Below are 23118 nucleotides of genomic sequence, written 5' to 3'. Positions count from 1 at the left end.
ACGCGGATATTACGAAGGTGCGTCGACCCGGTGCGGCGGTCTTTTCGCCGCTCAGAATCGATACTGGAGCCGGTTAACCGGCGATTAAATAACAGCGGGTAAATCACGCGACGAGATCAAAAATTTTGCAAACAATCCAATAAATTTCGATGACACGTTCGTGCGATTGCACGTAATTTCCGAGAGAAAGAGTGGAAGAACACAGTGCATTGTGCACGCACGTTGTCGGGTATGCCGCTCGCCGAAAGATTTCTCTCTTCCGTTTTAGAACAACACCTACTTATTAGAGCGTGGACACGGGCATACTTAAATGATGCCCGATGATTTCACGTGTCGCTGTCGAGAATATTTTTTCGCCGAAGAGACAAATGGATATATGGAGAGAAAGAGAGCGACGACGAGAAGAATCTCGGTGGAACGCGCGCGAGAGCCGTGTGCGTTCCAGGACGCGTGAGAGCTTCGACTGAGCTTTCGGACCTCGCTTCAGCATGCTCCTACGGAACTCGCGACACGTTCCATTCCGCGATCGATCCTCGCGGCCGGTCGTCGTGAGCTTGCGAGCTTGTGCGAAAACTCCGTTACCGATCGCGCGGGATATCGATTTTCCCGGAAATGTGGTGAGCTTCGGCGGTAAAGCTCGAGTCATTTTACTCCGACCAGGCGACCAGTATTACCGAGCGATCAGCATCTACTAATACTCGATACGGGTATACATGTCGGATACCCCTCGCATTTCCCTCCCTTCGAAGCCAGCAGTCGGATCAAGATGTCCTTGCAAGCTGCGTTATCAATCTTCGCTGATCATCAATATTTGATAAGATATCAATAAGATATTAATAAAAGTATGTATTGAAGTCTTTTGATTAGATGTTTTATGAATTATTTAATTATTTATTTTATTGCACATATTAAAATTTTTGCGAGCGTAATAATAGATTTTCCAATTTTAGTAGTCAAATTCAATTTCAAGAAGTAAACTTGCTTGAATAATAATCTATAATTTTATATTTGAAAAATTTAATATAAAATTATATGCAGTCTATATATATGAGACAATTGATATTTAAGTTTTGTTTTAACATGATTTAAACAATACGTACAACTTGCTCTGCAGCGACTGTTGGTAACAGATTAGCTAAACTCCAATAGGAGCTTGCAAGCTCGCTAGAATCCAAGGAGATTCCTTGAAAAGCTTTAGCAAGTAATGATATCCGGCGGCCGATAAAACGATGAACGGAATTTCACTTATCAACAGGCAAAAAGCTCCTTTAAAAAATTAATCGTAAAACCAATGATAATATAAAACGTACAAATAATTTAGTATTGCATTTTTGTTCTCATAAAAATTGTATTAGAATAGATTAAATGCCATTAAATTAAGAGCTTTTTAACAATGAATTTTCTCATATAATTGAAATATATTTGGGAAGAGGTATGCATTATTTTGATGTCCTTTTAACAAAATTGCAAAAATAGCGAGTAACTGAAATAGCTTCGCAATATAAAATACAATATCTGTAATTTCGCATTGAAAGATAATTTCTGCATATTTTTTGCGCATATCGAGTAAATTATGAATCGAGATCACGCTTTTCGTTAAAATCTATAGATTACCGTCAGCTAAATCGTAACATGTGAACCATCACAAATCGCGTCACGCGACGGTATGTTCGTGATCATATTCCAGAACGTGCATGCTCCGCCTTCAGAAACAAGGGCACAAAAAGTCAATATGCGGTAAAATGAGTCAGTGTGCAGTGAAATGAACGTAGTTATATAATACACGTGAGATACACGTGAGATTCAAGTTTCCGTTGATCACTCTTTAAAATGCTAAACCAAAGCGCTCGCAGAAAGGACCGTACGATCATGTATCAGACAAAATGATCTGCAGTTTATTCTGTATCTACAGTCATTCTATACATCGTCTGATCTTCCGCGTTCATGATTAGCAAAATGCATGTAACGTTGTTTATCGATGGCGTTTTCTGCACTGTCATTAGAAAACAAAGTTCACGAAGAATAAAGAGTTTTAGCATTATTTTTCTCTTTATCATTATTTCGCTGGCATAGAAAAATGGACACAATTTTTATGAATTAAAACATTTACATACATTTTTCTATATACATAAAATATTTTATATATTTTTCTTATATCTATATTACTAAGAATTTGCTTATCAAAATTATTTTGATCTTAGTAACAAATAACAGCCAACTGATCTTGTTGCTTCCGGTTAAATTAGCTACAATGCAAGTCATGCATATCAAAAAGAAATTATGCGCGTAACTAGAGGATCGTATTTATTCGTGCAATATGAAACACGATGAGAAGCAATTGCTTGGTATCCGCGATTATCTCAAGTGACGTTAAAGACTCACCCTTTGGAGAGAGTTCGTTATTGTCTCCCAAGTAGAATGGCCCTTGGCGCATCACGATCTCGTGAACGATTATAGCGAAGCTGTACACGTCGCCTTTCTGAGTGCCCTCGGGCAGTCGTATCTCCATCCTCAGCAGCTCCGGAGCTGTCCACAGCTGTTCTGCAAACACCAAATTTCCTGCTCTAAAAAAATCAAAGCGGGTCGAGCGGTTTAACGCGGCCTCTCTTTCTTTTTCCACGCGTTTGATCGTTATTGCAAACATAAATGACAAATATTTGAGAAGTAAAAACATCGTATGTAAAAAAAAATTTGTCGCATTTTATAAACTTCTGTTTGATAAAAATTATTGATTAAATAAACATTTTTCCCACGCGTTACTATTGATATACGTATATGTGCGCCGAAGAACTTGTCCAAATAGTTAAATCGCCAAACAGAAGTTTCGTACATTTACTCTGACTATTATCTCTATTTCTGTCCGCGTTTTTCCTTTCCAAGCGCTTGGAAAATATTTGGCATTGCAACTACGATCGTTGGAAAAATATCGCCGCGCGAGAACGCTTCACGGACGCATAATCGGTTTGCAGATACGTACTCCTCCAATAAGCGTAGCTGTTTTGGTCGCTGTCTTCATCCCCATCCGCGCTCCTTCTCAGCTCGTGTAAGCCGAAGTCGGCGATTTTCAGGACGAATCGTGAGTCGACGACGCAGTTCGAAGACTTGAGATTACCGTGACTCTTCACTTCCGACGCATGGAGATACGCCATGCCGCGCACGATATCGTGTATCAGGGATCCTCTGAACACGCGATCGAGCTTCAGCTGCTCGTTCTCTAGTATATCCTGTTCAACAACAAAGGTTTAAAGAATAGCACGCAGGGTCGATCCTTATGCAACTTTACATCTCGGTCAAACGTTCAAACACATTGTATGCTTTGCTTTAGTATATATTACTATTTACTATATATGCGTATGTCTCTCGATACTCAATATGTATACAGAATATTTTACATTTCACGCGGCTCCTTTGACATACTATCTCTTTGATCTACTGTATAAATTTCACTTGTGTTTAAAATTGCAATTTGTGCAAGGCAAACTAATAATTTAATCGAGTACTTAAAATTGCATTATGAGGCAAGACAGGTATCCAATAAAATGGAGCATCTTTTGTTTCGTATATAGGACGCCTGCAACGTTTATAGACGAATGCAATTAGCAGTCCACTACGTACACTTGCTCGTAGCGCACATTTGCTTCTCGAGTATTAACCCAGTCACATGTACACGTATGTTGCATCATTTCCAATATTATATATATGTACAATATACGATATTGTAGAGAGACATGTCTACATATGCAGAATGTTTTATATCTTATGTTTTAATCGCACAAATGTTGTGACCAAACTGATTGATTTTCTTTCAAGGAAATGTCAAAAAAGACATTATTCTTTATCGTAATTTATCTATTTTTAATATTATATATTCTCTCTTTGAAACTAAGCTTTAAAATATCCTATTAAAATTAACTTGAGATTAACTGAATCAATCGGTTACACAATTATACAAGAAAAAGATTGCCATTAAAATTAAAATCATGAATTGTAGCAATATACAACTATCTCGCTTTAATTTGATGACACGCGGGACATAATTACTTCCTCGGTTGTTCATCAAAACTTTAAATCGGGACACGGAATGCAATTCACCTGGAGAGATCCTTTGGGGCAGTATTCGGTTAGGAGACAACAATGCGGCGGCTCGAGACAGGCACCGTAAAATCGTACAAGATGATCGTGCTGGAGGTCCTTCATCTGCGAAAGTCACCAACATCACCACTCATATTAAAGCCTGTTACATGCAATACCGGTCACTGAAGGAGAAATTACGCGAAGACAACTTATTGGGAATCGTTATTGAGAGAATTGCGTTTCTCAAAGTGTGTGCTCAGGAGTTGTATTTGATAAATTAAAATTGACAAGAAATAATTCATGAAGCTCGACATACGTTTGCGAAGTCACTCACCCGCTTTAGCTCCAGCAATAAAGGTCTTGAGATCTCCACTTTGTTCCTCGGTATCAGTTTTATAGCGACTTTTGAGTTCTGAAACGAATTGCGATTTCACGGTTGGAAACGGAAATATTGACTGACAATTCTTTGATTGTTGCCTCGTGAAAACCATATGCCTATGAAAAAGTGTATATATATATACATACACACACCCACACCATTCTCTATCTTATAAAACGCGACGTGCAAAAATATAAATTGGATCAATGTTGAATACCGATGAGTTTCAATGGCCTTTTTGTTGTTCAGCAACAAATAAGCTTCACAAGAAATAATTCAAGCTATCAAAAGGACGATCGTAAGGATGCAAATCTTATATGAAATTTCCTAGAATCGCGCACTTGCGATGAAATCATTAATAAATCAGTTTTCGCGCTACGTTTTCTATTCGGACGTACTTGTCGAGCGATTGTCTGACGTTTTATTGAAGCAATATCTTCTCTATAAAAAAAAAATAGAATGAATATTGATTGGCAGACGCAAACAACACAAGCCGTATTTCAACGTTCATGGAACATATATGTATATTTCGATTGTAGATAATACATATTGGCATTTAATCCTATTAATACCGAAGATTGCAACTCGGAAATAACTCGGAAATAAGTCAGAAATAGTATATTGTACAACTAGTAAGAAGACCACTTTTCCCACTACTTGTACAATATACTATTTTCGCGATACCTACGCAAATGCACCATGATTTTTTTTTTAGATTTTATTTAATATATTAGTATTATTAAAGTTATACTTTGTATGATTGACAACGTTATATACGTGTAATTTAAAAGTAAAGTAAAAACGAAACGTAGTCTCTAACCTTGTAAAATCCTGTCGGGACATTGTCGTTTCTATCAACTCCGTCTGGCAGACTTGCGTTATCCTCAGAATAAATCGTCTGGAACAGAGATCGTCTCTTAAATAATAATGAATTAGAAGTGAGTTACGTAAGGCAGGGTATCTTAGGTTACTAAGAAATATTTCAGTAATAGATTCTTTGACAAATTCAAAGTTGACCTTCCTGAAAACTTCAAATATTAAATGCCTTACAGTAATGAAACTTTTAACTAAAAGCAAACGCGAGTTTAAATATAGTTAAATAGAATAAATTGTCATTATAGTGTTGAAACTTCATTTGGAAAAAGCTCTTCACTCACAATTGTTTAAAATCCGGAAAGTAGCTATTGATACCTCGACATTTCAAATTATATACAGTTTCGCACAAATTGGTCAAAGACTCCGTCGTTACATCCGATTTGTATTATCGTGCAAACAAATGTAAAATTAAGGCTAAGTAGCACTTATTTTTCATCCGTTCTTTCTTCCATTTGTATTAAAAAATATAAGAAAAGAAGTACACACAGAGAACGAAATTTAAAAACGGCTTTCTCTTTTGCTTTTGCACCGTAACGCTATACGTAAAGAAATGATAAGAAACGCGTCAACAGAATAACGTACAATGGAATAAAGTCTTCTTTATGGTTACTACTTCCGACGCTCCGGAAGTGGGTAAGCACTACTCGCGAAGTAGTACTTTCCACTATTATTCTCTTTCCTTACTTCAGAGAGATCCTGCCTAAGGTACGAACACCATTCTCTCAGGAATAAAATTATTGGAATAAATAAACGTTATCGGAATGAGCACTCGAATGAAAATTCGATCGCCACCGCGACGTTTATTTTATCCACTGTAGCTCTTGTCACGACTAACGTTTATTACGTCCCTAATCCGCTTGAATTATATCCGCTTTTCAAAATAATCGAATTGCCGTTTCCGTAAACGAAGCGCGATGTATCTTATGCAACGCGAGAATCGTGTTTTCCGTCATATTTACCATTTGACTACCGCGAAACCCTTTCGCGATTAGGGAGTACATGGAGCCCCTTATTGTCTTCGCGCTAGGTATCACGATTACGTCGTCCCAATGCACCTTCCACGTCATGGAGGCAATTTCCGCTTCTAGTTTGAAGCGCCTGCAAAACAAACGACAATATTATCGGCGATCGACTCTCGCGGAGGAAAGTCACAGCCGAGGCGCGTCAAAAAAAGAAAAAATTTACGCAATATTATACGGCCGCGTGATAAACCACGCGCTTAAGCGTATGCGTCGTGGATTAATTCCGGACAATCGCATTATCTTTCTTTCCGACGACAAAGAGTATTGCGCGTTTTTCCTTCGTTGATTAACGAGATGCTTTTTATCAACGGCAATTATCATGCCGCGTATATAACGGAAATATTTTCGCGATGTCTCCATGCGCTACAAAGATGCAATTTGTCAACTCGGTAGACGTGCGCGTGCGTGTATCTGTACTGCTTGTACGTACATGTATGCTATCCGTTCGCCCGATAACTGCGAGGATGCATACGCGAACGTGTGCGAACATACGACTTAACAAGTTTGCAACCGGCGCCCGGCGCCGCGTCGGTGTGCGTACACGTTGAACAGCGCGAGAGGTAATTACGTGCTGGTGTATCTCATAACGCCTATCTGTTTCAGGCGGGATATTATTCCGCGCATAAAGGCTCCGTGCGTTCGAAATTTCCCGAACTAAATGAGTTCGATATATTCATCGAAAGTTCATCGTCAAACGTTCGTGGGGTGAATTGCGAACGACGAAAACGCAATCCTGCAATCCTAGATATTTGTTGGGATTTGCGACACCGATACGTGTAGTTTAACCGAACTCGGTAGCATTGTAAACTCACTGCAAATTCTCGCGAATGGACGCATGGATTATTTTTGTATATCCGGTATTTTTGTGTAGCGTCGAATTGCGTATCCGGTAGCATTGAAATTCGATATTTTGCGTGCTGCCGGTGCGCAAGCATGTATCTGTGTATCAGTTTTTAGTACCCGGCAGTTATCTAATAATATGCGATACGCCGCTAAAAAATGTTATCGACAGTTTCCTTTTTCTCTATGGCTTTTAATAAAATTCCCTCGGATATTTAAACCTAAATTAGCGAATTATCAAGCCAACATACTCGTTGTTTGAACGACGATGAGTATGTTGGCTTTTTGTACGAAGTAATTTTGTCTGTGTGATTTCACAAATGTGTAATATTACAGATGTGTTTGACTTTCGAGGTGAGTTCTCGAGGTGAAACGCGTTTGCGGCTCATCAAAAAGGTATCTTCCACGCAAAATAGAAGACAAGCACAAACTGCATAATTTGACTGATGACGCTTTGTACTTCGCCCGTTACCACCATGTTACCGACATCTCGTAAATTATAAAATTATTTCAACACTTTCCCGTAAAATATGCGTAAATTAAACTGCTTTCAATAAAAAATGTGAATAATTTCACTCATGATTTTAATCCTTTAAGAAATAACTTTCGTTCAACAAACTTCGATAAAGATTTTATAAGATACCGGTAAATTTAATGTTCGACGATTGAAGCGATAAATATCTTGTTCGCGATAATAGTACACTCTATTAAGCAGAGAGATCGTAATGCGCGTTAAAATAAGTTGTAAAACTGTGCAATTGCGCTATCGCATCCCTGATTAAAATCATGCGGAAATATACGACGTGTGCCAAGTTATAATGGCAAGACGATACGCAATAAACTCTGAAGAAGAGCCGGAGAGGTAGGACGATGATAATAATTACCGAAAGCAGATCGCTGTCAAATATACCAAGCTTAACGTTAAGCCAAGTATAGTACTTCTGTCTAAAACCGTTATCTCTTATAATTTTACGTTTACGATTGCATCGTAATATTGCACAAAACTTTTAAATTAAATTAAATCTGTTAACCATTCGCATAAATACTTTTATATCAAGGTATTAAATTTCCTTTTCCAAGTATAAACGCTAAATCTAATCGGCATCGATGATCTATTGAAATTAATTGGGAATGTAATATATTTCAAAGAACAGAATATTTGTGTGGAAATAACTCCATTATATACATATATAAAGTGTTAAACGTTTCGTACTGTCAATATGTCGATTGTAAAAACCTTGGCCTTGATATTTGTTTTTTTGTAACGTAGAGCGAGCCGTTATGGATATAAGGTCGCCGGGCTACCATTCGCCAGTCGATATTCGAGCGAGCAGGTAACAGCGAATGGTCGCTCCATAAATTGTCGCGTTAATTTCAGGAGACAATGGCGACAAGTACCAAAAGATATTGATTACTGAATGCATTCATACCTTATGATTATTATAATACAGATAAGAAATTACATGTTATTTCATGATATTTACAACGTTGTTGCGTGCCAATAATAAATAGTGCGTCTAATGCACTATGTCCGTTTTTATCAACAAATCACTGTCGATCGAGTAAGTGAACCCTGGACGTTCTTTGCGTTATGTCGCAAACGTTCGGCAGCGTCGTGTTAACAATCGGATTAAAACTCCTTTTAAGAAAGAAAGACTTGTGTTAATAATTAATCCGCATGCGATCGTAATTTTACTCCATTTTCTTTAAATTTTAACTTTGGAAGTGCCGTGCAAAGTATCGCGTGATTATGATTATGCGCGTATTTATCGCAAGTGTAGCATCGAAGAAATAAGGAGCTGACAACGATAAGAGAGGAGGAGGAGGAGGAAATAGCAACATTAAGGTATAATTGACTTATATATCGCAGATATCATATATTCTCCTTTACAATTGTTAATTATTATTATTTATTCTTATTATGCGCCGATTTTAGCCTCAACTTGTACAGTGTATCTATTTATTGATTGCTTCAACACCAGATAATATAGTATCGCACGTAATTAGAGGAGAGATGCCCGTCTTGTATTAAATTTCAGTTGTTTGTATAATAATAAGTCCCAATTAAGATTCCTTCAGATAATCGCGACTAGCTGTGGATAGATAGGAATGTCACGTGTCAGAGTAGGTAGGTAAAAATACGGATAGATAGAAATATGGATAAGTATATACGTAGAAATACGAATGGGTAGAAATGGGGAGGAAATAGTGATAAGAATATGGGTAGATAGAATACGAGGGATTATTATATAATTCAAAAATATGACATTAAATACACAATAAATTAAAAATATGTAATGTTAAAATTGTAATAAAACTTTATAATATTTAATTATAACATTAAAATTATTTAATACTAATGCCAGATATATTACACGAAAACGGCAGGACAAATACGATAAAATAAAATTCATTAAATTAACTTAATAAATATCAACTTTAAAGATTTTTAGATAAGATTTAATAGCTTTTACTCTTAATTCAAAATTCCACGTTCTAAAATAATCGCTGATTGTTATTAATACAAATTTTATTAAGTGTGAAAAATCTGAGTGCTAAACCAATAATGAAATATAAGCTTCTCACTTGTGAAGTTTAATCATTATTGATATTACAGACTCACAAATATATTTTATACAATTTTTGCGAAATTCAGTATTTGAAATATCGTCGTTTGTTATCAGTCAAAATATTTTAAACAATAAATCTGGTATCGTTCCTAATAAATTTCACAAATTTTATATCGCATTTCGCATATCGTATAATTAATCGTCATTGTTTGATATATTTACAGTTGCCAAAAAGAATCGCGAATTTTATTATACTTATTTCTTATATTAATTATTATATGTATTTTTGACGTTTTCGTGTAATCTGGTTTTAATAAAATGTCTCGAACGTGTAATTTATTTGTGTACTATATAATTCTGTATTGCATATTTTATAATAATGAAATGGATAAAATACAGAATTGTGGGTATACTTGTCTAAATTACTTTGGGACTTGGGGTTATCGCAGCTGGATAGAAGGAAACAATTCGTTTAAGCTCTTAAAAATGTTCTCATGGCTGACAAACCGAAGAGACAAAGGCACTTGGCGAGCCGAGTGGTAGCGTAAAGTTGGACAGATGGTATTAAATCGATTAACTCGTAGCATCTGAGAAATTTCAGCACGGATAAGTGTCTTGTCTCGCTTCACTCGTTTCTTCTTTCTCCCCTTGTCTTACTTTTCTTCAACCGTACCGTACTTCAAAGAAGCCGAGAAGCTGCTCAGCTATACGTTCTCGATATGTATATGTGCACTTAGCGTGTGCTACTTGGGGTTATCGAGATTACCTCTTCGTGGTGAAGCAAGCGAGGCAACGAGGTCTTTTAAATTTCTAATAGCGAATCTATGCTAATTAATGCGCGTCGGCGCGAATGTCGGCGAATATCTCTGAATATTTAAATGTGTACATTTCAAAAGCGTAAATTATTTGCAGTAGCTATTTTAGCGTCAGTTTCACTTATTGATTTAATTTGCCGATTAAACAAAGTGACGTCATCGGAAAAATTTAATTCATTGTTCTGGAATATTTCGGTGGGTGGATGCATTGTTGTAGATTGATACGCTACTCAATACGAAGCTTCGCGGCAAACGTAATAGGAAATAATATTCCCAGTAGAAAACAATTTTGTTAATCTTATCCATTTTAAATGGAAGAGAAAAAGAAAGAAAGAAAAAGAGAGCGGTTTCTAAACCATTATGTAATTCAAATCGAGAACGCGCAATTATCGGTGATAATTGAAGTTGAAACACACTGGTTTTTATTACATGAACATATACATCCATTTTATAAATATTTTTTCCCTTCGCAAAGTATGTTTATTTGGTTTAAATATTCCATCTCACTTTATAGTATTCGTTCTGTTTCTCAATATCCAAATCTTAATTTATCATAAGTAATACTTATTAGTATCTATATATATCGTCGTTAATACCGATAAATTTTCTCGCATAAAAGAAATATAATGTAAAGTGTTGCAGTAAAAACAATCTTGACTTACCGATAAATAAATACTGAACCGACGACGAGAACGACCACGATGGAGCTCAATACCATGGAGAGAATAGCGTATCCCGGAAGAGCTGTGTTGAACATTAGTAATTTAAATAAGAAAAAATATTGCATTTTGAGAGAGAGAGAGAGAGAGAGAGAGAGAGAGAGGTGGGGGGAAGGGAAGAGAGTCAGATAATTTGATGCACTAGAAAAAATTACACAGAATTATGCCAACACAATTGCGAGAAGGAAAAATTTTATTTTAATGTTTTATTTCGTCCAGTTAAATATTAAACGTTTTTAGTAACCAAACATAATTAAAATTTATACAAATGTAGAAGTCTTTTTATTCCTCGTTGCGATTGCATATTTCTACCGTATATTGTATACCCAACTTATATTATTTATTTGTTATTATATTTAAATTAAAAAAGCATTACCCACTCACAATTATCGGGACATAACGACCCGTCGAATCCGCAAGTAGGCGTATCCGGGGGTGGTTCTAAACGGCCACCGGCCCAGTGAATTTGCTTCCCAGGGATATATTCCAATGTTTTATTCGCACCATAGTAATTGGCCACAATCTGCGAGAAATTATTTCACGAATAAGATAATAAGCGGATCACCATGCATGCAACGTCGCAAATTAAATTATTTTAATTGCGAGACTATATAGGTAAAATTGTATTTTACAATTAGGCATAGATAGTTATTAATCCTCGGAGATGTCTTACTTCGAATCTGGATGTTTCCGGGTCCATGTCCAGCAAAGAGTAATCCGCAATTCTGTCCCCATTCTCGTCGATGTTTACATCGCCAGTTATTCCTGGAATTGGTCATAATTATGCGAAAATAAAACGAGACATTGCATATTTATGATTACTCGGTGAGGTTTTAATCAAAGTTGAATATTACGGTCGCGGCAGGCGGTTGCGGAATTGTTAATTCTCGAAAAGCTTCATTTCAAGCGCGGTGGTAAAATTTCACGTGGGCGATTGATGCAATTCGAGATAACCGATATAGAAATCCAACGCGGGAATGCATGTAGGAGGGTACAGCGAGACAAGAAAATATTGAAACACAAAGCAAACTGGCAATCTTGCATTCCGTTCGACGTTAGCTACGCCAGCTATAAAACTCTCTCAGAAAGCTCGAGAAACGAAGGTCGAGGCGAAAGAACGTACATAAAGGAATAAAAGATAGTCATACTTCAAAGATCCTCGCATGCAGATGAGACGTAAAGCCAGAGTAAAAAGCAATTGTTTGCATTCTTATAGGTATTGCAAGAGAAAATAACATAGACGCAGATTGACAGATATTTCAGTGATATGAATTTATTTACGTGCAAGCGCAAACATTTCCTTAGAGGATCGAAACTTGAAACGTATGCGTGACAAAAGTGAAAATATCATAAGCATTCGAATAATTTCGACAATTCGGAAAATTCGAGGAAACTAGAAAAAAAAAAGGATAAAAATGTAGCGTAAAATCGATAATGTGCAAATTGATTCCATTAGTTATAAAAGTTGGAAAATCGTGGCGGGTCAATAACAGATTTTTGCGAGTGATGATTAATTATCCGATTCACCGGATAATTAATTTAACTGCTCTGGCTACAAAGAATTTTTAATTAACAATGGCTGTAATTTGGCTGTCTGACGAAATCATTATTCATTCATTCTTTTCCACATTGCTGACCAATTTTTATTCTATAGATTTCAGTTCTATAGATCTGTTCTGTAGTTTTGTCGATTACAATTACAATGTTGATCCATAGGCTTAACACTGATGCAACAGATAAGGCATAACACATCACAATTTTCCATCAGGAGAAAATGCCTATAAAACCTTAAAGATTACGCGCGAGAAATCCCCCCATCGAGTTATACCCGGCGTCGTTTTCGCTGAAGTCGCGCTAGATTGACCGACGCGAATGACTTTCGCTATAAATGTAAGCAACGATAAATGAGAGAAGCTGAAACTTACCCTTGAAACTCTTTCCCCACATTCTCCGGGTCAGATTACCGCCGTCTAGGTTGACCTCACCCGGCTTCTCCGGCAGACTCTCCTTAAGAGCGAGGGCGTAAAGCAGCACGGCGTCGTAAAACGCCGTCACGAAGGTGGAGACCGAGCTATTACCGAAGGTGAAGTCGTATTTGCTCTGAGCCAAGGATTTAACTTCGCGCGAAAAATTCAGGTACTCTAGGTTGTCCGGGGTGCGCGCTGTTACCGTTAACAAGGCCTGATAAGCCTTCCGAGCTTTCTCGTTCCTCTCGTCGGTATCGCCCTCGACTCTCCATGGCTCTTTGGAATCATTGTCGCTAAAATACATTCGTTCATTTGATATTTTGTAATAATATGTTTCTCGCAAATATATGTGTTGTTATGAGACAAAAAGATTCATCGAATCGTTGGATGATCAGATTTCAAAAACTTTAATTTTATGAAAACTTTAATTATATAAAAACTGTGCTGTTACATAGTAAGCATCTTTTGCTAATAAAGTATTACATTTAGTATTAAAGTGTTACATTTAAAACTTTTAGAAAAGAATATAATTATCTTACAGAATTATTAGAATATTTAACGTTTCTATAATATATATTGAAGCCAATATGACGCACAAGTAAAAGCAGCTCGTAGTATATAAATTCTGCTAAAAAAAGGTTATATTGTAAAAAATATACAGTAGACCTTCATGACACGGATTTATATAACACCGATTTGTATAACATGATGGAAAAATTTTAGTATTTGTTTGTTTTAAAGTAAAATAAAAATATTTTACTATTACATCTTTATAATATTTATTTTACATTTTTTATAATAAATCCTTATATCTTTTATAAATATGTTATATCGTTTATAAATTGTTTTTTATTTTTGAAACTTTTTTGCTTTAAAACTTTTTAATTAATTCAATTAAAATAAATTTATAAAAATAGTCTTTATATTGAGAATTATTTTAAAAAACATTAATTTTTACAATTACGTATATTTCATTTCCTCGAATATTACCTGAAATCGTTGATATTAAAGCGACGCATTATAAGCGAACCAATTAATTTATGTTTCGGTGAAACATCATTTAACTACACCGTGACCGAGCAGCTTTTCGCCTTCACACATACCAGAGATCATAACTTTCATTTTATGATGCTCGATCGTTACATTATAATTGGAACATATAAAAGCCACAAACACCTACCGTACGATAATGCGTGTAACACTCGAATTACAAGGCGCGAAAAAACAACTGCAGGACACGTGATTAAATAAAGTGACGTTGGAATAACACGGCATCACCGTGAGCGTTTGCACCGACAACTCGCTTGTTCTTTTTTTATTTCTACATCTTGCACGTCTCTTTCAAAATTAAAGCAAGCGAATAAATCGGCACAGTTCGAAAGCAATCTCAAGTCTCGCCGGGAAGTTTTCTCCATTTGACATTCTGAAAATTCCTTAACTCTCGATTATCCAAAAAAGAATTGCCGAATACGTTCTCTAACAAACATGAATTTAAAAAATTTGATATTTTTTTGTCATCTGCGACGGACTATTGTAGGAAAACTTCATTCAAGCTTTAAGACTTCATCAGATTAATTCTAACTGGAATAACTGATGAATAAAAATTTCAATTACTGTTAAAGTCAACGCCAATAGTGCTGCTCAAACCACGAGATGGTCAGACTACTTTTCATCTCGTGCACTTTTTAAATCTCACATGAAAATCTCGTTAAATCAGATTTTCATCGTTTTTTCGTTCCGGAAAAATTCACGAGATCGTGATTTCGTTAAATTCGAGCGAAAATTTTCGCTTATTGTATTTTCCCTTCCGAAAGCTGTTTTCCCTTGTTTACTGGCACAATGGCGAAATTTATACATTCAATAGTTTTATACGGTTTACAACAGATTAACGATTGTGTCTATTCTGACTCGACTATAATCTAAATGAAGGGCTGCGGTTTGAGGTTTCCGATACGACGGATTGAATTCCACTCGACCCGAAATCGCATGATATCCTTTATTAACAAGAGCCATAGGAAAACAGAGAAGCGGAAATGCAACGAGATATCCAGTACAATAGTTTTGTTTTCCCAGAGAGTTCTCTGGGATAATATAGCCGGACGATCATAACCCTGCGATCTGTATCATCACTGGTATCGCTGAAATTCAAGATAATTCCGTTTTGATTTCGTCTGCAGATACACAACCATCGCCCGAATAAAATCATCAAGAAAACAAAATAACGTCCGAGAATGTGATCGTAAGGAACTTACGATCGCGAAGAATCACGTACTACGTTACGTTTACGACGTTCCCGGATTAGCAATTTCCCGGGACGAGGCTTTTCAAGGCCTCGTTAAACGGCGCGATTGTACGATATATGTACCTGTACTTTGTACAAACGGGAGATTTAATACCGTCCGACACGCTCACACTCGTCGGTCGAATTTCTCTCTAACGGAGCGTCTTTTCGAAGTTAACGGTATAATATACAGCTGGATTGCTTTATTCTACGAAAGGATGAGTCGGATCGGTGAGTCGCATGTCAGGCAGTGAGGCAGTCTCTTTATGAATGCACTGGGCGATATTAATGCTCTCAATCGTATATATAGTAGGGACGTAAACGCAAGTTTATCTAAGCGAGCAAACTGCTTCGCGAGCCCACGCGAAACGACTGCGTCGACGATATGGCAAGGGATAAATTAGATTGAATTAGAACTTCAAAACTTGACCCCTGATAGTATAAAATAACTTCTTGCAAGCGAAACGGACAAAGTAAATGCAATTGTCTCGTCCTAACCATGTTATGTTAGGTAACTAAGTTAATATTAGCGTATCCAGGTTCCAGATAACCGTAGAAATTGCTTCTAGTTATTTAGATAGAGATAATTACTGTTGATGAATATACTGACATTAATATAGTAAATCATATCTCATTAACAACGGAAAATATTTACATAAATTTATACAGAGAAGTTATATTTTCAAATTCTTAGTTTGCGCGGTGAATGAAAAAAGATTTTTTTTCCTCTACGTAGACGTAGAACGAACGTATATATGTACATATATTTTTCGTTTTATGGAAACATGTTCAATGTCGTCAGATCCCATTTTAATCTCTTTTTTACTTGCTTCTCGTCCTCCGTGACACTGAAGACCGACGAGACGTATTTCATGCCAATTTTCCTTTTATATGGAGCCAAGCCGTCCCGGGTACCGGGTACGACTCCACATTCATTCGTTTCAATTATAAACCGACTTTAGTGTCCGAGACACGTGCTATTGTACAAGCACCCCTGTTTATGCCCCAGTTTTTTGACATGCGACCCGTGTTCCCGCAGATTTCATGCGTTATTAGCTGATTTATGGGACAAGATATATCAAACGATATTTCACAACTGCGACATTAAATAGCGTAATATACAAAATTCTAATCAGTTTAGATTAGAAGAAAATGCCATTTGGCTTGAGCTGGATTTTGATAGCCTAATAATACCCATCACGGATTAAGGGAGGTTCTTATAGGTTCGTCGAACTGTGGGGGGCTGAAGTGATATTTTTTACAATAAATTCTTTACAGTAATTTAAATAAGATGCTAATAAGCATCAAAAGTTAAATTGATTATTGATTTAAGTAGGGGGAGGGGGTTTACTGTTCCAACGAAAGCTGTGTTTTAAAGCCAACAAACAATCGACGCGTAGTTTGTTATAGGAAATTTGTATACTTGGAAATACAGATAAATGTTATTAGACTACCAAGATCCAGCTCGGACTGTAAATGGCATTTTCTTCTAAATTGATTGTATATCATGACGGTCGCGTGTTTCTCTCTCAACAAAATTTTAATTTTTAAACAAAATATTTCAGATGAGATATCTCTCATATCGAAAAGAGAAAGATTAAAAACGTGTTAGACGCAAAGATAAGTCTGTTAATTCTTTCAGATAAGACAATTTTTCCTCGAAATTATCTTTCTCTACTTTGTGCTCTCTTTCAAAACGTACAAGGATTATCTTATGTTCTATCTTCTATCTTATTAAAATGTTCATGGTACGTTACATTTATATAGCCGTGCGTATACTTTTTATTCCGTACGAAATTTCCGTAATAGCGCTCTATTCAAGATACGCGACGACGAATAACACACGCAATTACTCTTAGTGGTAAAATTGCGAGTTTACTCCGCTTACCTGGAGGAGAGCTCTATGGAGAAGAACACGTACTCCCCTGAGTCCACCATCCCGAGCTCCTCGGCAGCCAGCAATATTTCCCGGATGGTCGTTGAATTAGCGCACATCACCACGACTGAAACATAAAGAAAAAACGATTTCTTGGGAGACATGTTGAGATCTATATAAATATTATCGCGGTCGAGCCACTTTCCGATATGCGCTCGATCCAATCGCATTTGCAGTTTGCTGCATACGAATGTGGCACAAGTATATCCACTTAATTTTACATGAAGGTAGGCCCACGTATGTTAACGTATGCGCGAGAGTAGAATTTAAAAAAAAAATGAATAATCTATAGATGCATCGGTATAGATGACTGATCAAGATATATTCTTGCATCAACCTTTTTGCTAGCGAAGTTTTTATCGTATTCTTATCTCTTATTTTTATCGCATCTTGTCTCTTATTTTATTTAAAAATATATTCTGGGGCTTACACACATACACACATTTTCAAATATTTCCAAGGTTTAACTCACAGTCTTAAAAAATAGAGATTATGTATCTGTGACGGTTCTTTTTTTCAAATTTTTTTTAAATACATAATCTCTATTTCTTAAATACGGATTTAAGATGGTTTATATGGAGAAATAAGTTCTTCAATTAATATAACTTTATATAATTGCAAAAATTAATATACATAGATTAAATGGTTATTATTTGCCGATAAACTAGCGGGTGATTATCCATTGATGCACTTACGTTTCATACAAATTCCAAAATTGCAAAACATTATCAGAGCACAGCAGCAAGGTGAATAATACCGTTTGTAAAGTTCAACTTCAACGATCTAGAATCGTTGTCGTATATTGTGCTTCGACATCTTTATCCTAGTTCAATCCAGCTTAAACTCAGCGGATTTAACGCGAAATTCAGGGAGATGTATGTACATAGATAGACGGGGAAGACAAGGAAGTTTCGATTACCGTTTCTCTTTAAAGTAGAATACCATATACGTCGACACGTTTCACAGTCGCTTCTACATTGCTGTTTGACGTGCGAACGCTCTTGCACGTGAGTCTTCCCAAAGCGCGCGTCATCTTGTCAAATCTCGCACGCGCTTAAGATATTACGGAGAGATGAATATTCTTCGTGTTACGACGAGAGATATAAAATTCGACGTGAAAATCTTCTGTACATCACCGACGTTCGTCAGGCATTTTACCTGTACGTCGACAACGAACATGTAAAACTGCTCGAATTTCATAAAACGGGAATATTGCGCACGCAAAAGAAACTTGTAATAAAAACGTATGAATTTCGTTAAACATTAGATAATTTAGCGCGAGCATGTTTGAAGTTAATAATTTCTTTTTTGCCATTATGAAATAAAAATATTACAGAAATTGCATTGTAGCTATATGAGTTAAAAATAATTGCGATGTTTTTTCGCTTTGTCATTTCAGAGAACACTTTCACGAAACACAAAAATCTAAATAAAATCTGCGCTGAGCTTTATCCTCGGTTTTATTATATCGTTTGAATTTTTCGAAGAGAGGAAACGATTTCAGTTATGGCGCTTTCAGAAATTGACTTGCTCACATAAACGTCTAATATTATAGAAAACTGTTGTTCGTGAAATTGTTACAATGCTATAAAGTTATATGTGTGTGTGTGTGTGTGTGTGTTGTATGTATAATGTATATACATTTTAATATATCTTGAGAAAGATTGCCTTTTACGATTCGTTAGTAAAAACTATATGATTAATTAAACGTTATATAATGTTATTATACGTATTATGCAAATAATGATAATGTTTATTTTATTCATATGATTTTAAGCACTTAAAAGAACATATTTTTTATTTCACTGATTATTCCAAACAATTTTCACAGAAAATTAGTAATAATTTTATGTACTTCAGGTATTTACAATGAGTAACACATTTAAAAATCAGACGTGTTATTAAAAGAACTGGTCCTACGAAATCGTTTCGCAGATGTCTTGAGCCTCACGAGACATGTTTAAGCAAAATGCGCTTTCACAAAATAATCCGGGGCTGCTCGTATCGTTGCACCGCAACGCGCCAAGCCAGATATAAACGTTTATCCAAGCAAAGTCATAATCCCGCTTTTACGACAAGTCAAACACGCGCCATTAATCGGTGCAACTCTCGCATGCGCCTTTAACTAACTTTGGATCAAGACACAATTCGGGACATTAACATTTTGAGAGTCTGTTCATTTTGTACTAATTAACGATAAAATGTTCTCTTAATCTGATTTTGTTAAACACAACTTCGTACATGCTATTTATTCGCGTACCTCGTACAAATCGACGTTGTAGAACATCGCGCTCTACTGTATTTACATGTTATTTTCGAAATAAAGCGAGCGAATGAGACGTATTGTCTCGTAATCGTAACGTCAGTAAGATGGGAAGCGTTGTCGTAGTTGCATTATTATGAGTCGATCCCACTCAGTTTCTCATTAGAGATGCTCTTCATTTAACGCCACCGTAGCTACCACCAATGACGACGATTAACTAGAGTCATACGATACAAAGGGGTAAAGTTCGTTCCATTATATCATGAGCACAGACATCCCGCCGACGTAATGACATTGATATCGGCTAAAGTTTACGCGCCGCGCCGTTCCAACCGTATTTCTTCACCCCGCGACGCTTAAGGCGTTTCGATTAAATGCAGTTATGGAAAACTGCACTAGAATGGGGATATATAGACGTAATTATGATTGCAGTAAGATGCGACGAGTGATTTTAATATATTTCTAATATCTCTCGATAATATGTATATATAAAATTATACGCTAAAATATCGTAACGGATGTCGATCGAAATTTTGTGACGCATTCTTTTGTACGTTTTCAATTTACGCTTATTCAGATTTTTAGGCATATTAATTCCGAAAAATTTTATTTCCTCGTCACGCTCTCTTTTGTAATATAAAATAAAAGTTGCATAAGAAAAGAATTGACTGAATGAGCTACCAAAGAGAACTTTAACTAGTTTATTATTAGAACTTGACTAGTTAGTTTTAATTAATTTCACAAATTGTATCTTGCTGTCGAATAAAAATACGAGATCTCTTGTAGAAAAGAGAATCCTTGCATTCAAACTGATTACACAGTAAAAAATCGTGCGTCCAAATGTTAAAATTTTCTTGTGTTACCAAGATTTGACTATTATTTCAATGTAAAATTAACATACAACAGCTATGTTATTATTTTTGTAACATTTTTATGTGTTGTATTAATGTCAATGTGATAACTTAACACTTTATGTATGTCATTTAGAAATTGAATATTATTTTGAGTTCTTTTAACATAATTATTTCAAAAAATCAACACGTCTTAAAGTTATTTTAACATAAACAAAAGTTAAAGTAAATCTTCAAATAATCGTAAACTTTGACATACAAAATAATCAATTTTACTACAATCAAATGTTCAAAACAACATTTCTCTTAGTTGAAATAACTATCGTTTATTCAAATATGTTATATCGACATTTTTTACAAGTTATTTTAACATTATACTTAAAGTTAAAAGAACAAATATAAATGTAAAATATAGTGTCAATAAATTAACATTTCTAATTTGTCAACAAGTAACACACGATGAATGAGTTATTCTAACTCAAGAGTGGACTTTCTGGGACATTTAAAAAATGTTACGATTAACATTTTATTTTTTACTGTGTATCAGCATCGCTGATATTTTTTCGAGCTTGGAAAATTTTCCTGAAATTTCTTTCCCTATTGGTAAATCGAGATACGCAAGTCTTGTTCAGTTTTTGTGAAAAAAATTACAACTACAAAGCATTTCGAGAGCATACTCGTAAAAGATTAAAGCGTGAAGTATTTTCATCTTCTTTCAAATTTTCGAGATCCGAATATTGATAAGTAGATCTAGATAGGTAAAGGCGAGGGTAAAGGACACCGTCTTTAATACAAGGCGAGGAAATTTGATTAAACAATCGCTGAGTCAGTCGCGATGAAAATCGACTTCAAAGTCATGTACAGAAGGCACAGAGAATATCGCGATAAACGATCGGTTCGACTCATCGAGAGCGTAACACCCTACATCGATTGAAAATTTGAACGCCGGTAAAAAGTAGTCGAGGCGTAAAACGAAAAGACGAGCAGAGCTCGGATCAGCCGCCGATGTGGGTAAAATGGATAGATCGATGTTATACGTCTGTATACCGGGAATAGCCTCATTATCACATAGATCGAATCTTCTTTTACTTCTCTTTTATATCTCGTCTTGCGCCCCCGTTACTTCGTAGACACACGTACCTGAGACAGCCGTTCGAATAGAGTTAAATGTAAACTCGTTGTGTAATTTCGTTTCCCGGCACGGTAATGTGATAATACTGACAACAGACACTTGCTTTGCAACACCTCTTTTGAGGAAATTTGATAAGAATTACAGTCGGAAACTTTCAAATAACGCTTTAGAAATTCGATCGTAAGTAAAACTTTATACATCTTGTATAAATTTAAAATATAACTGTAAGTAATTTATTAATTATAATAAAAGATAAAAGATATATTATTAGAGATAAAATAAGACCGAATAAACAAAGAGGATATTTTATGCGCTAATATAATGTTAAAAAAAATATAACTATTGTTGAATATTTTTTGGTATTTTTACATATAATAAACAATATATTATTAATACTCGCGTCTATTTAGTAATATTAATTTATGTATTAAATATAAAATAATTTATCATAAAAAACTTTGAAAATATGCATAAATAGATCAAACATGCATTCAGAAAAACTGTGTGCATACGATTGCCAACACAAAACGTTTGATAAGTGTTCCATCTTGATATGAAATTGATAACACACATACACATTATATAAAATAAATATTTTTACTTCGCAATAACCCGTAGCAGAAATGTATCGTGGATATCAATAACGCCAAGATTAAACGTTTTGCACAATATATCGAGATTAATATCCAACCCACATTAAGCATGAAGCAGATATCCCGTTATCAGCTTGCCTTATTGTTTCGGATATTATTTATAGCATAGACGTGAGATCTCGGCGAGACAGCGCGGGGTACTGAATCATCGTTCCTTTCGCGCGAGGCGGAGAATGAAAAATTCGATAAGAATCCGTTCTTCGACATACACACAGCGGAACTTTGAGAATTCCAATCAATCGACGATTTATGGCATTCGCTAGTAATTTAACGTAGATCGCGAGATCGGTGACGACACGGTGCGCCACGTCCTGTTAATGTCGACTTCTCGGAAATCGGATCGTGTCGGCGTCTCGATCGACTACGAATTCCTAGCGGCGTTGTTCTAAAAGTTCGTTCTTGCAATCAGACACGAGCGCGATTAAAATTCACGAGAACCATCAAGTAACTTTATGGCGTTACATATCTAACGACGGTGGATCTGACGATGGTGATGATAATGATTAAAAATCGATTAAGCAATAATTAATTTTTGGCAATAGCAAATTTATTTGAAAATTTAAGATCTGTAGAAAACATAATACGATTTAATTAGTTTTTTTATTTTACCTTCAACAAATTATTCTTTATATGCACATGTTTCAAAGAGTTTTGTTTAAAATAGATTAAGAGATTAAGAGATTTCAATCTCTTAATTTATCTCACTTGAAATGTCATTGTTCCTTTTATGCGCTCTTCGT

At 35.7% G+C, this 23118-nt stretch overlaps 1 protein-coding gene across 7 annotated transcripts in view; it reads right to left on the bottom strand.

Annotated features, from left to right (window-relative positions):
• The window catches only part of LOC112464556 (atrial natriuretic peptide receptor 1-like), a 94455-nt gene that overhangs the window by 35743 nt on the left and 35594 nt on the right, over positions 1 to 23118 (bottom strand). For all 7 annotated transcript variants that reach the window (XM_025031642.1, XM_025031656.1, XM_025031650.1 and 4 more), the window contains 11 exons: positions 17432 to 17546; positions 13221 to 13555; positions 11969 to 12060; positions 11680 to 11818; positions 11239 to 11320; positions 6289 to 6427; positions 5274 to 5351; positions 4409 to 4486; positions 4093 to 4197; positions 2978 to 3224; positions 2383 to 2541 (listed from right to left, as the gene is read on the bottom strand). In XM_025031642.1, coding sequence (XP_024887410.1) covers positions 2383 to 2541; positions 2978 to 3224; positions 4093 to 4197; positions 4409 to 4486; positions 5274 to 5351; positions 6289 to 6427; positions 11239 to 11320; positions 11680 to 11818; positions 11969 to 12060; positions 13221 to 13555; positions 17432 to 17546 — 1569 coding nt within the window. The remainder of the gene's footprint in view (positions 1 to 2382; positions 2542 to 2977; positions 3225 to 4092; positions 4198 to 4408; positions 4487 to 5273; positions 5352 to 6288; positions 6428 to 11238; positions 11321 to 11679; positions 11819 to 11968; positions 12061 to 13220; positions 13556 to 17431; positions 17547 to 23118) is intronic.

This window comes from Temnothorax curvispinosus, unplaced genomic scaffold, assembly GCF_003070985.1.
Source record: "Temnothorax curvispinosus isolate PA1 unplaced genomic scaffold, ASM307098v1 QBEX01001498.1, whole genome shotgun sequence".
In the NCBI taxonomy this organism is placed as follows: domain Eukaryota; kingdom Metazoa; phylum Arthropoda; class Insecta; order Hymenoptera; family Formicidae; genus Temnothorax; species Temnothorax curvispinosus.
Note: the sequence above shows the minus strand (reverse complement) of the source record. Positions and strands in the feature narration are given on the sequence as shown.